The sequence below is a fragment of the Sipha flava genome, unplaced genomic scaffold (genome assembly GCF_003268045.1).
Source record: "Sipha flava isolate LNK unplaced genomic scaffold, YSA_version1 205_pilon_pilon, whole genome shotgun sequence".
Classification (NCBI taxonomy): Eukaryota; Metazoa; Arthropoda; class Insecta; order Hemiptera; family Aphididae; genus Sipha; species Sipha flava.
Genome location: NW_020272809.1, coordinates 28,651 through 44,824, shown reverse-complemented (window position 1 = coordinate 44,824; position 16,174 = coordinate 28,651). Strand labels below are relative to the sequence as shown.

At 28.3% G+C, this 16,174-nt stretch overlaps 1 protein-coding gene across 2 annotated transcripts; it reads right to left on the bottom strand.

Moving 5' to 3' along the window:
• Window positions 1-8,044: 8,044 nt before the first annotated feature.
• Window positions 8,045-12,851, bottom strand: LOC112682512 (endophilin-B1). 2 transcript variants are annotated; one of them, XM_025553135.1, is made up of 9 exons: window positions 12,531-12,851; window positions 10,890-11,031; window positions 10,578-10,697; window positions 10,341-10,503; window positions 10,205-10,271; window positions 10,084-10,125; window positions 9,770-9,960; window positions 8,385-8,517; window positions 8,045-8,228 (listed from the first exon to the last, which is right to left on the bottom strand). In XM_025553135.1, the coding sequence occupies exons 1-9, from the start codon at window positions 12,594-12,596 to the stop codon at window positions 8,118-8,120; spliced, it is 1,035 nt and encodes a 344-aa protein (XP_025408920.1). In that variant the 5' UTR covers window positions 12,597-12,851; the 3' UTR covers window positions 8,045-8,117. The 2 variants fall into 2 exon arrangements, with proteins under 2 accessions (XP_025408920.1, XP_025408921.1); XM_025553136.1 differs by lacking the exon at window positions 10,084-10,125 and having other exon boundaries at window positions 12,531-12,849.
• Between the last annotated feature and the right edge of the window lie 3,323 nt (window positions 12,852-16,174).

Here is a 16,174-nt window from a genome sequence, read left to right as displayed (position 1 = left end):
ACTTAATACTATCAAATTATAAACATTGATTTATTTCGCTAAACAAAACATAATTTATACATTTCTTGATGTTAGTATTATCAATAAGAATTTTTTTTTATCGCCTGTCAGAGTTAAAATTAACAGGATCATTATCAATGAATTTTTGAAAAAGAAAAAACTTAACCACTTGAATATCAAATAATCTATTTCTACTCATGGGCTTATTTTGTTTAAAATATAAATATACATTTTTCCTAACATTCCTTAAACATAAACTAATTATATTATTTTGTTGTATCCTTAAGAGAATTAAGAATATTTTTAGAGAAGCCACTCCAAATGACCACAAATTGTTGTGATATAGATTAGTATAAAGAAAGATAAGCTATCCTCGAAATATCAGGTGATATTATGTATTTTATATAATATTATATAACATTTATATATATATATTTAAACACTATGGTACGTAATTTAATTATCGGACTATTATTATCAATATTCGACTCAAGATTATAGTCTAATATAATTTCTAGATATTTAACCCTTGAACTATATTAATTTTTGGGCAGTTACAGTTTGATGTTTAAACATTTATTTAAGTCATTTCTTCAAACAATGGTAAACTATTATTTATTGAAAAAATTGTAAGTATTGTTTTGTTAATTTTGTTAATGTACACATTGTTCCCAATGTGTACCAGAAAATAACATACATTTATCATTAGCATAAACAGCTAATTTTCTATTAACATTAATATCATACAGACTATTTATAAACATAATAAAAATTAAGACTAATGACACTTCCTAAAGGTATACCACATAAAACTTCATTTTCCTGTCCTGAAATATCATTAAAATTAGTGATTTACTTCCTCTTATTAAGATAACTTTTAAACCCGATTCCTTTTATACCGTAACTATTGAAGACTAAATATAACAAACTATATCTACAGTATCTAAGGCTTTGACTAAATTTAAATTTATACCTTTTACTTATTCTCCTTTATCAAGTGCTCTTGATAAAAATGTAGTGACTGCATTTAAAGTATCTTCAGTGCTTCTAGATCTAAAACCATATTGGTTTTTTATTGGAGTCTATTATTTTCTAAATAATCTATCAAACGAGCTTTAATAATTTTTTGGCATTCGTGTAGCAGGTGATCTACGGCCTCTTTTTAGGTGTATCAGGTGATCTACCATATTATATAAGGTGTAGTTGGCGATCTACAATTATTATTACCTATTATTATATTATACTCTTGTTATACGTACATTATCGTAGACCGCAATGGGACAGTATTGCGATAATGATTAATGACATTTACAATATAACTACGAGTCATTAGCAATGTTGCTGGATAGGTTAGATTCGTTATTGTTCGTTGGTCGGAGTTTGTCTATAATGGGTGCGTCTGAATTTTATAAAATGTTTACTGTAATTGAAATTATAATTATATTTGTCTAATTATTTTTTATTTTTATATTTGACGAATATTTGTGATATGACGTACTCTTAGTAAAAAATATAATGTGTTTTTATTCTGTTAAAACGTAGATCACTCGTTTTGAATTCACAGTTCACCCACCCCCCGGTAGATCACCTGTTACACGAATGCCAATTTTTTCTAACATTTTTGAGAAATTACTTAAGAGGATGTCAGCGCAAAATAAAACGTATGCAACTCTCCAGAGATGGCGTTGCGCGCCGTATCGGCGGCACCACGGCAGGCCGTAATCACACCTATTATCGTCGACTGTAAGTGTCGTATTTATATCCGGCTATAATTTATAAGCACGCTGCGCGCTCGCTTTTCACTTTACGGCCCGGCGCACATTGAGACGTAGGTGGCGCAGGAAAAACTGCGCTACCTAAGGCTATGATTAGTGCTCAACCGACGGTACGTGCTGACCGTCGGTCGTGACAAAGCGTTTAGACATAGCTGATCGGCAACTGTGTCGGTCATATTGTGTATGTTATTTCGTTATTAGTCAATTTTTTTAAATACTTAAACTTTTGGAATTATGAATCCATACCTAGTAAATTCTATGATATGTGCGTATTATTTATGCAAACAATTAAGAAAAAATAAAAAAAGACGTAGAAGATATCATGTCCATGTATCGATGTTCATTGTAAAATTGTAATTAACAATTATAATTATATAATAGTAAAATAAAAATTGAAAAACTCGAGTACGCGCTCACGGTCGGTCGCTCAATCAGCGTCAAACTAAATGGCAGCATTTACCGATATGGCCCGTCGGTCGACCGACGTATGCGTGACGGACGAGCTCGACCGACGGTCCTCGTCAGCGCGACGTAGCTGTACGCGCGTATCAACTTTTCAGCGCTGCACTGTAGTTGTTCGTATGCATTTATTGATATAGCTACGTTCGACCGACGTCAGCGCTGACCGTCGGTCGAGCACTAAATCCAGCCTAAGTGAGCGCATATTACTACGTAGTTCTGACGTTTCACCGACAGTTGTTGTCCACAGTAACCAGCATGAGCGATAGTATGATGGCCGAAAATTTAATAAATTTAAGTTCTGAATAAGATTCCGATGACGAATTTGAAGAATTAATTTTGTTGTATTCGTTAAGTAAAGAAAAAAAAAACGTGGAAAAGTAATTTTATGAAGAGAAGACAAAGTCATGGTGAATTAAATTTGTCTAGTGTCATATAATATATTGTAATATCTGACGGCTTTTATTAGAGTATCTTCCATCGTAATTATTAAAAAAGCTTGACTTAATTAACAAATTTAGTCGTAATTTCCAAAACTGCATGGCACGTGTGCAGTAATCTGTCTCGTGGACACTGCGTGACGCAGGTCGACACAGGCACAGAACTGCTCTGTCCTGCCCTGCCTCCCAATATGCACTAGTACGTTCAAATTAATAGGTTACAGAAAACTACGCTGCGCTGCGTCGCTTGCGTCTCAATGTGCGCCGGGCCTTACACTTAACAGTCTACCTATTCACTAGAGCTCCTCTTAACTTTAATTTGTATATCAACTCATAAACCACAAAAAAACTGCTTACAGCATAGCTTGATCTATGTTTTTAAATTAATTACTTACTTTTTAAAATGCATGTGAAAAATGTATATTACAAGTATTTAATAATGTTTATTATAGAACATTACATTTTTATTACGATTTAAAAACAATCAACAAAACAAATAAAATGGTACTCAGTACTTTTTCAGCATTCTCTTGAATTTACTGTTTAGTTAGTTCTTCTTCTTTCTATACTGTATAGCTCTTACAAAAGCCGTTCTAAATCTCATAGTACCTATGTTGAAGAATGAATTTCCTTAAATTAATTGGAAAATTCGATTTTTTTACTATTGCAGTCAATTTTTACATAAAATTACGTAACATATGGTTACGACACTCGATTTTTTCGACCAAAAAATTAGAACCATAAGGTAAAATATCTTTTAATCGTTAGATGATACTGCTGTCACAATCGCCTGTAACATGAGTCATACAAGTATATATCATTTTAAATATTATTTATTGACACAACACAGTTGATGATTATTAATTATTAATTAATTGCAATATTTTAATGCAATTTTTTGATACTATTATAGGTACTCACCAATTAGCTTTTTGAATTTCATATTATGTAAAAAGATATTTTTAAAAAAACCTTCTGCTAAACCATTAGCATCCATACCTGTCACTGATTTTGTCCAATTGAGAAAACAAGTATGGTATAGAGCAGAGGTTCCCAAACTGTGGGTCGTGACCCAAAAGTGGGTCGCGATTATATATTTAGTGGATCGCGTTATATTTTTCATGTGTTTCTATTATTTATGGTTTATGTTTAATTATTTAGTTAGTTTTATTATTAACTGTTATTGGCGTTTGTGACAATTAAAAATTTACTGCGACCAATAGACAGAATAATATTTCTTTATATGCTCGACTGTGTCAACACAAAGTAATCAGATTAATGACTATTGAAAATATAAAAATATATTTAAAACAAATTAGTATGACGTTCAAATAAATTGATTATTTTCAGTAACACACGGTATATTGAAATCCGCTTTATTGGGACACATCGGTTGAATGTTATTTTGTCCCAATTATCCGAAATGAAAAAAAAAACATAAATTTTTTTTCTGATGGTTCGCTTTACCATCAATTTTTTATTCGCCATAGTTAATAATTAAGCTCTCGTGTTTCTCATTGAACGGACAAACGGTCAATAACGAGTTTTCATTTTGGATAAGGTACAATTATTAGAAATTTAAAATATTATATGTTTAGTACTTCATACATACTATATATACAGTATATATACGTATAAATATTTTTTATATGATTAATATATAAATCACATAAGTGGTTTGGTTTATTCGCTGAAAATGGTAAATATTTATAATAGTATTATCCTTCACTAGTTAAGCCGGGTTCCCAAGACTCGTGTATTTGACAAATATTTATAATTGCCGAATATTCGTCTATTTGTACAAATACCCAAATATTCTGTTCCCACTACTTGCATATTTGACAAATATTTGTTAACACAAATACTCGTATAAGTATTCTGGCCACAACAATATTAAATTTAGAACCACGGAAATTAATACACAAATATTCCTTACGTCGTGGGAAAATATCAATATCAAATATCAATTGTGATACAATTATTTTCTTTGACTCGTGTCACTTTTACCGACAATCGGCGGGAACAAGACGAATGACGAATACCGAATATTCGTACAAATATACCATTCCCGCTACATGACGAGTATCCACGAATAGCGAATGTTCATCAAATACACAAGTCGTGGGAACCCGGCTTTAGATTGGAAACATCACAATAATCAAATATCAATCATCAAAATAAATTTATTTTTATTAGCTTTCAGAAGATACCATTTAGCTCGACATCTACAATCACAATAATAATTATTATTATTCCTGGAAAAAATGAATCGCCGAATAGTTTAAAATAGATCGTGCGTGCTAGACGCGACCAAATCCGTCGTTTGTCGTAGTGGTGGGAGAAGTAACCGTCGACATCGCCACAGCCGTCCGTAAGCGGCTGCATATTACGAATGAAAAATTAAATTCGACAACAAAAAACATGTCTACGAAAAATGTCTAATACAACGGTGTAGAGTGTTTTTAGAGAAAAATATTTTACAATCAAAATTAAAGAATACAATATTATCTAGGGCATGACATATCCATTTGTAGATTAAACAACTGAAACGGTAGTTAAAAAAAAATTACAATTTTCGACAACTTATAGGGATAGTATTTCTTCATATAAAAAGCCAAATGGATATGTCATTCCCTAGATAATGTTGTTATCTTTAATTTATATAATAGGTTTTAATATGCTAAGTACAATACTTTCGGAGTAAAACCTATTTTTTGAATACTGAATACATGTTTTTATACCGAAATATAGCTCCGCTGACACCCTCTTAACATCGAAATTGGTTGGTAATTGTTCATATTTCCTTTATTACCACTTTTATTTATGCAGAGGTTTAATTATCGCTACCTATTTTTAATTTATCTGAATAAAACAACTAATTGTAGATTGAAATATATAATATATATTTCATATTATGTTAAGTGGTGTATTATAATTAATACATAATATGTTATTATTATTATTATAACAAATATCATGTTTTTCTTTAAAAATACTGATATTGTAAGAAAATAATTAGTAATATAAACAAGTAATTTTCAACGATATCTATAACGTTTGTTTTATTTTACACATTTTAGTATATCCATTTTAGTGAAACGTAGAAGGAGAAAAGTATTTACATTCAGTTACATAACTTTTGAAATAGAAAATTCACTATTGATAACAATTATTTTTAAACAAAATTTAAATAATAGATTTTTTTTTGTTATAAAATTTGAACAAGTCCTAGAAGTTCTTGTTGTTTTATTAATTTTTCTAAAATTAAACTCTCTAAATTCCTTACAGATGAGATGGGAATACTCTTTACAAATGGAACATTGAATTCAATCACCTTGAAATACTGTGTCATTGTAAATCATGCACAACATTATTAAATGATCACAACTAAATTATTATAAACATACAACTGTTCGATGTGGTTATGTCAATTTAGATATTTACTTGGTTTTAATAATGTCTTCAGGTTAACTTTAAATAATGCTTAACTACTAAGTGTATGATTTTATACCTAAAAAATAATATGTTGTTTTTTTTTTTAACTTTCAATTTTATATTATGAGAACAATAATCCAACAAAATGTTTAAGTTGCACTTATTTCAAATCTTAGTACTCTCTTGTAATGTATATAATTTATATAAGTTTTGAAATATTATATGATAAAACTTAGAGGCATACTAACTTTTTTTTCCCACAACTCATTAGTATCTTCATAATATTTTCACGACTCACAAATTAATAATGACAAAAAAAAAAGGTTGTAGATATTAAGTATGTAAATTATTATAATGTACTAATATTTATTTATTTAATACACAACTATATAAAATAATTTACAAATAAATAGGGAATATAGAATAAATATAGTATTTTATATTTAACAAATACAAATTAATAAATTAATATTTAGTGAGATGGATGAACTTGTTTGTTTCATAAATATTTTATTTTGAGTGTTCTCTTAAGTTAACGGAAACAATATGGGTGATAATAATAATGACTTAAGTCTTAAGACATAAAGCTTTAAATAGTTACGTGCATTTTATTAACGCTTCAATTAACACCCAAATGATAATAAACTATAAATATATATTGAATATATAACATTAGTTTAAGTTTCCAGTTCTTTAAAATGGCTCCCTTCGCTAACTCTCACGACCCTCAGAATATCTCTGGTACGAATAAATTTTTTTATCAAAGATGTATAAAAATAATTAGATAGAAAATTAAGAAAAAAAAAAAATGTTAAAGAATCTTTATTAACACAATGTGAACAATAAAAATTTCTATATTTTAACTCTAAATTTAAATTGAATTAAATTATAATGGTTATAACTATATTTGATATTACAAATCAAAATTAAAAATGTATTGAAATAACAATTATATAATTAAAATTTTGTACTAATATAATTATTTGGAAATTTTAAATGTTTAAAATTTTTGAGACAAACACCACCATTTTCATTTGATACTTTGTTTACACTATATTAAATGTTAATTAATTTAATTTGACAGTTAAATTTATAGCTTAACACTAATATGTAGACATTTAAGTTGCAACCTTTTAATAACTTTCTTTTGATGACAATTTCAATATCAAAAATTGATAATTTTATTAATACTATATTACTTGTTCTAATATATTGGGCATAATTAATGTTTCAATACACAATATATTATATTAAGATGTATATTTTAATTAGCTTAAGTAAATACATATAAAGAGAAATCAATTTTAAAGTAACAATTACTCATAAATAAAATTATAAAAACATTAATAAGTGGTTTGTTTAATTTAATTAATTACCATCAAAGAAAAAATCTGAACACTTCAGAATCATCTGTTATTATTTTCATATTACAGTTTAAAAGCAATTTACTCAATTATCTTTCCCTGTAATTGACCATTATATTAAGGGCCATATTTCATTACAATTTTTAATTCTTGGAATTTTGGAATATTTAAGTGTTTAATCAAATCAAAGCTTCATGAAATTTAGATATTTTTTTCACAGTAAATGCAATGCATTTTTAAAAATTGAAATAATATTGGATACTTTTCTATTAAAATAAAAACAAATAAAATTAAATAACAGTATTTAGCTTATAAATTGAATAAATTCACTAAATATTTGTTAACAATAAAAATAAAACAATTTTATAATTCAAAAATACAACTTAGTATTTAATACAATCAATTACATAGTAATAAAATAATTTTCTAAGCATGCTAAAACCAGATCGTGCCATTTAAAGTAAAATAAGTTAAGAGAAAGAGTAGTAAGATCAACAACAAAAAGTAGAATATGAAATAACACATCATATGTGAGTGCTTAAGGAACCAATACAGTTCATATTTGATAAGACACACAAAAAAGAATAAGTAACTTTAAAATTTGTTCTCCGTGGAATGTAAGTAAGAAGTGACGTCACCAAAATTTAACTTTGGTTTAAAAGCCTAACATTGCTTTTATAAACTTTTCCTTTTTGAATTTTTTTACCAATAAAATAGTTTGAACCGATATCTGAATTTACATCAATACTAATTACCTGTTAAAAAAAAACATTAATATTATTATTATTATAATAATTATATAAATTGATAATATACCTTTAATTGAATGAACATTATTTATTTTAAAATAAACTTACTATGAATACATAGAAAGTAGAGGATATACAATATTTGTAATAACAATAACTTACTTCTCCAGCACTTAATCTTAAATCGTGAGCATCCCGTGGTTCTTGACTAGTAATGACTTTAGCTTGTTGTACACGACCCAAAGCTGGAGTATCAGGTGATAATGTTGCAATATTATCTTGGTCAGTAGGAAACCTAAAAATGAAAATCCCAACAATTGTAAAAATAATTAAAAAAAAACATTTTGCATAATATATTTTTAACTGGTAGATTAGGAATAATGAATACCTAAATTATTTAGTGAAATAAAAATAAAAGAACATTTTAAATCGTAAAAATTAATATAGTCACTTAATTATCTATTATCTTTAATACTTAGAAATAATTTATACTCGTTTTTCATTGAAAATTATCTATACAGTTTTATTAGGATATTATAATATATATATTATAAAACGCCAGGGGCGTTTTTGTTCTTCGGCGTCATTTATTCTACAAATTCCACATTCACCACATGATTATAGGCCAGTGATGAACAAACTTAGACTCTTGTCCCTGGCAGATAGAAGAGTTGATGCTAACTTGGTATTTTTGCATAAGCTGATTGACGAACGTGTGGACGCTCCATTTCTCCTTTCTCTAATTAATTTTAAAGTTTCTCTCGCTTAATAAGGTCTAATTCTCCTTTTGTTGTTCCTTTCCACAGCACCAACTATGGTAGAAATAATCCCATTCATCGTATGATGCGCATTTGTAACGAGCACCTATGCTTCTCTTAGAAAGTTTTTTCTTTTTTTTTTTCCTTAATAGTACTTAATCTGTTATTACTTACTACTGTTTTTACCTTGTTTACTTTTGCTTTTATTTTTATTTGTATATAATCACCGTATTGTTTGGCGTTTATCTATTAATTGTTATAATATTCATTATCATTACTACAAATTGTGTTGTACTATTAGGCTCCTAGTCCGTTCATTCATATAAATAAATAAATAATAATTCTAATTATTATATTGTTCTATAGTATTAATACACTATAATAATAATTTTAGATAAGTATTAGAATCAAAGTAAAGTAAAATAATATAAATTCTTATAATAACACCTCTAGTACATATTACACAATCATATCAACCTAAAAAAAAATTATTTTTAATGACACAGTACTATTAAATTTATAAATAAAATATAAAAAATAAAAAGTGAATAAAAGTTCTTGTCTAGAGTGAGCTTTTGTACCTACTAATGATTATTTAAATAAAACTAGTCAAATATTTTTACACAAATTATACAATAATATTCTGCAGAAACTTTTAATTGTATTTATAATTATTAAATTTATTTTTAGTGAAAAACCATGTTAATTTTTGAAGATTGCTGGGCAATTTTTTTTATAATTTTGGACTAGTTTGTTATCAATTATCTGCTGTGATTTAAGTATACCTACCCAGATAAATCAGATTGAAGACTCATTAAAGATTCATGACATTTTAAATAGAAAGCAGCTTGTGTATCAACAAAGTCTAATAAATGTTGCAAGTGTTGTGGGTGTGCACTAGGAACACCTTCCATCAATAATTTAGTGATTTCCGCCTGGCGATCATATTCTTCTTGAGCTATCTTGAGGTCGTTTTCAGCCTAAAAACAAATTAAACTAGAAATAATATCACATAGGAGAGATTAAAAGTTCTAACAAGTACGTGACACACAAAACTAAATGACAAACACACATTGCATTACATGTTATTTTTCTTATTTTACCTTTTCAATTAACTCTTCCGTAGTAGGACCAGAGTCTTCTTGCTGCATGCACATATTTTAACATTCATTTAACCTTAATTAACTTATTTTACTATTTTAAGTGAAAAAAAATTTAATATACCTTAACTTTAGTAGTTGCAAGCATTCTGGTTTTGCGAACTCGAGTTTTGCAAGCATCTAAGTCAAGTCTACATATTATATAATAATTAGTCAACTTAACAAGCATTCAATTGTAACAATTAATTATGTTAATTTGCCTTCTTTTTTCCAATAGTGATCGCTCCTTAACAACAGTCTTCATGTCGGTTTCTAAATATTTATTCATTGGACTAACAAAACAGTCATTGGCTGATTTAATGAAATCTCTTTGATTGAGTCCAAGTGTTTGCTGAACATATCCAACTTTTATAAGAGCGCTTCCTTAAATATATAGAATAAAAACATTTTAAATTATAATTACTTTTTAATAAATTAAGGTAATATAAATATTTTACCATAAACAGTATCTGGACCAAAATCATTTCCTGCTTCCGTCATGGCAAGTCCTAAGTATTCTAAGCTACTCAGACCTGATTTTTTCTTGTCCAAAAAGAATAGATTTTCAACTCTCATACCTTATACATATATACATACATTATTATTATTATCATTATTATACATACATTATAGTACATAGAAGAAATAAATAATTTTATTTTGAGTTATAAGATTTATTTAATATATTTGTACGAGTACTGTTTAAATTATAAAACATTTTTATTTACCAATTTATCTGAGATAAACAAGTTGTAAAAAAATATTATTACCAGGGTTGGAATTCAGAATAAATTCCATATTCTTCAGTATTGTTTCGGTGTTCTGTTTTGTGTTATCACAGAAGGTGACCAGTTGTTCAAAATTTGGATCCAGTTCAGTTTTTTCTGCTTTTCCCAATTTTTCTTCAGTAAACTATATAAATCGTAACAATAATTAAAAAATGGACCTTATTAAAATTTTTTTTATCAAAAAGTTATTAAACAATGCTTGACAAAAATGGATAATCTGATGTTTTAAGTTCTACGATGAAATTCTAGAACAGTTTAATTTTATAAAATTCATTGTGTATGTATAAATCTTTTACGGATATAATAAGAAAAATTAAAAGTATAACTGAAACATATTATTTTATATACTTTTCAAAAAATCAAATAATTATAAAAATAAAAAAATTGATATTTATAAACACCAAAAGTCTAATAAAACAAAATGTTATAAATTTTAGGTTTTTCATAAATTAATAATCCATTTTCACTAACATTTTTTTCAAGTTGCATAACACACAGGATAAATATATAGATAGTTTATATACAAACTATTTATTTATATATTGATTTACAAGTATTAACACAATTTACTAAATTTTGTTTTATTTTATTACATAATTACAACATAAATATTAAAATATGAAAAATTGGAATATGAGTAAATTTAATAAATATATAATTTATTAAGTATTGATAAATTAAAAACAAATATCCTATGTTTGTAGAGAACTACTTTAACTTAACTATTAACTATTTTAATTTAAAAATGCATAGATATATCTTTAATATAAATTTAACTTAAAATATATTAAACACAGAATACACTGTAATCTTCAATAGATAAATATTTCATTCAAACTTCATTACTCATAACAATTTTTTTCAAAGAAATATTTAATTATTTTTTTTTTTTTTGTTTTCAAGTTATTTTAGAAGCATATACCCGTAACATAATATTTTACATTAGGTATACATTGAAAATCAAAAATCTGCTGTAGGGGATACGGCGTATACCCACGTACACATACCAATACACCCCTGTTTAACTCGCATAAACTTGATTTATTAAAATAATAAGAATCAGATATAATTGATTCGTAGTTTTAGAACTAAATTAAAATGTGACATAATACAATAAAACCTTGATATTTTGAAGTTTGAAGGGACTAAAAAAAAAAAAATTTGACATAGGTTTAAAAATTTCAAAATACTGGAGTTTGAAATAGCGAGGGTCTACAGTATTGAATTTTGTAACAAAAAAATGTTAATGTCAGTTAGTCAATGACTTAACAGTATGTATTAGTTGAAGACCAAATAAATAGTTATCCATTCATGGAATAAGCTTTATTATTCCGTAGATGTACCAAACAACAAAGTTCACAAATAACAAAGCGCAAAGAGCAATTAATAATCATCAAACAAAATCAGTGGTGTATTTTAAACTGTACACCAATTAAAAAAGATATGCTGGCAACCAAATAAGTCACCGTTCAGACAGTGGACCAGCAGCTGTTTACTTGATTCATTAATATTTATTGGTGGTAAGAGCTCAAGCATATACGCACATAACGCGAATAACGGTCGTCATTTATCGCACACGGCATACATCGACTACTACGCTACGGTTGTGAGTGCGTCGCTTACCTGGACGGCTCTACTGAGCGCTGTGCCAGCGTCTCTGAATATCTGTTTTACATTTTCCATGTCCATGACGGGAACGGCGCTGGTAGTGGCAGTGATCTAGTGCGAAACGACCGCGTACTTGCGTGCAAACGGGCAATTGTTTACAGAACGAAATGGAATTACACGACTGCAGCTGGTTAGCTGACTAGCGCTGAACGTCGGTTGCTGATTGTCGTAGTATCGTTACTCACCCGCGCGCGTATCGTCTGCGGCAGCGGCGACGACAGACTGTCCGAAACGGTTGATAACGCGCGCGCGCTGATAACAAGTGCGATGACGACGGCTCGCGCGAACCGAACAGTGATCGATACGATGCTCGAGGCGAATGCGTGCGCGTGTGCGAACGCCCGTGTACGTATTATTTTTTAAACGTTATGATTGCACAACCGTTTGTACTGATATTTGGGTCGATTGCCGTACACCGCGGTCATTGTTTAATTGCAACGGTTATCGACTTGTTGTCGTGTCTCGGAGCGCATTTACGCGCAGCCATCAGTACGATCGGCTACACAATCGTAATACGCGAACCGCTTGTACGACCATCAGAGTCCGTCTCCGTCGCGCAAATGTCGGCAGGGAGCCGACGGCGTCAGGGGGAGGCAAAACGGGACATTTGTCAAATTTTCAATTGAAAAATATTTTCTATGGGAATCTCATAAAATAGTGAAATAGCGAGTGCGATTTCTTGAGAAATCCGTTGGCATATAACAGAACAATATCCCACATGGCAATTTGATAATATTAATTTTTTCAAAATATTTAATTAAGGTTTTCTGTTAAATATTTGATTGAAAATATTTGATCATATATTTGTAATCAAATATAATTGAAACATTTTCAAAACGACCTACCTATTGAATAGTTAGCAACGTTTTTTTGTCGCGTGCAATGATTTATTATTTTATAATAATATTTTATACTATCCATTCTATAATCTAAATAAAGCCGAGGCTATACACGGCTAATTCTGTGGCGTTTGCCGTCGAATTCAAGAATCAAGATTTGAATCTGAAAATATATGAAAAGATAATATGCTGTCTTATACCGGGCCGGAGTACCTATACACGACGGATGTAATACGCCGCGTTTTCATCCGCGGTGAACAACACCGGTCGGTTTGCGTCTTGGCGGACGAACGCCACATTTTACATTGTTTTAAATTAGGATGGGCTATACTGGTGACGGAAAACGTCACGTTTATACATTTTTTTTTTTAGATATTGTACAGATTATAGATTATAGATATACCCGGCGGAATACACTCGATGGATACGCCTAGTATTGTTTTATAGCTATAGTCCGTCGGAAAACGTCGCGGAAATGCGGAATACAATATTATATATGTTCGTACCTATTTTCGTACGCCTGACTAAGTGATAACACATCATCAATAAATCGTACAGAATATAATATTATAATGTAAGCTTATCGCTGTTACGCTGTCCCGGTCGAAGTTAAAAGTAGCAAATAATATAAAAATATGAATCTAAAAATAAATCGCCAATGGGAAATCCGTCGTTCCGAGTTTCCGACGCGTCCTTAACACCATCACCACCGCCACCACTATCGAACACGCTGATAATAATGAATTGAGGAATATAATATTATTAATATATTATAATTTATATTATATACTGCGCTAACGTATCGCTTTGTATCACACGCACCACAAGAATTCGTTATTATTATCATTCAAATCACAAATCATAATTATTCTCAACTGTACTACTATATATAGTGACTGTGCGTCAGTGCGTCGGTGCTTTTACTATAATATACCTAACTATAGTTTTATTCATATAGTGTATGCTGTCATAGGCGTGCACAAACCTCTTTTTCAGGGTATGCAAGAGGGTGCCACTGCCTACTTCCTCCTAAAATTGAAAGTTAATTTAAGCGTTCGAAATTCTGGTCATAATAACTATTTAATTTAAAATTTTAATTTTTTTTTTGCCGAAAAAAGTGATTAACTAGCCATTTCTTAATCGTTATAACTGTCTTCATAGTTAAAATTTAAAATAAATTACGAAAAAAATAATTAAATACATAACACTTGAAATGGTTTGAATAATACGTTTAAATAAGGTAAATAAATAAAAACGTAATTATATACTTAAATGAAAAACAAAATAAATTTGATAAATAATCAAAATTAATCATAAAATGATTCTGCGTGCAGTTGAATTCTTAATATTACCAATAATGTTTTTGGAATTTATAGCCATTTCTTGTTCTGTAATTGATTAAATAGCTATTTAATCTCGCTTGAACTATTGTACTTCTTAATTTCATTAACACATTAAATCGTTATTATAGCATATGATTTGTGTTTCAAAAATAAATTAATCTGTCTGGGACTGAATATAAAAATATAATAAAAATCATAATGTAATACAAAATTACATAATATACATAAGACCAAATATGTCATAATTTTTAATTTATTTTTTGTAATTTTAGAAAGAAGACTCTATGTTTAAGGTATGCAGTTGCATATCCTGCATACCTCATGCGCACGCCTATGTATGCTGTAGTCTTCCCTAGTTATATTATTATAATATATAATAAAATAACACGTAAGTATCTTTACTATAATGATTTTGATATTATATTGGTAGATATTATAATATAGTATTAAGGGGATTTAGAGCCATTATTTACCATCTTTGTCCTAGGCTCATTATTAAGAATAAAAACAGTAAACACAAATATATTAAAAATAAGGACTACCTATTTGAAATGAGTTGATTTCAATTCTGTAAAAAGATACAATTTACCTGATTAATAGGTTATATTAGAAATGTTATGTATTCTTATTTTTAACTTTTTGATATTAACAAATTGGTAAATTATGTCTAATATATAGTAAATTTTTGGAACTTAATTTACCTGTTTAATTTAATGATTATCAATTTCCAATATGACCTAAATAATAAATTGACTTAAAAATCGATACATTAGTAATAGAATAACGTGTTAAAATAATGCGTTAAAACATCAATGTTGCACGTGCATGTGAGACAAAGACAGTAAATTGTGATGTACTATAAACTACTATTTATTGTTTTTGTTATATAAATACAATATACCTAATAATTATTGTTTATTATAATATTTAATATTATTATTTATTTTTTTTTATTATTTTAATACAATTTGAATTTGAAACATTTTATGTATACATTTTTATTATTAATAACTTATGGTGTAGTTAAATTGGTAGTACTCATTATAGCTAAGTGTTAATCGCATATTTGATTTTTATATTACGTATTCTTAAATTAATTGGTTTTAGGTTGAATAAGATGAAAAAGGTATTTTGTACTCGAACAAAAAAAAAGAAAAGTGCAAAGGGAGTTGAATGCTTTAGGTGATTGGTATATAGGTTGTTTACCAGATGTTTCAAATAGTACTCATGCCATTTTACCTTTACAAGAAACATTACCTAATCCTAATACAACTCCTATTTCAAGTATTGTTAATAATTCATTAAACACTGTTGATTCTGATATAGACCTGTCTGATCAGCAAATAGTACAACATAATAACATTCAAATTTCAAATCTAGCTATTGAAAATTTATTAGAATCTAGCAATGATGAGTT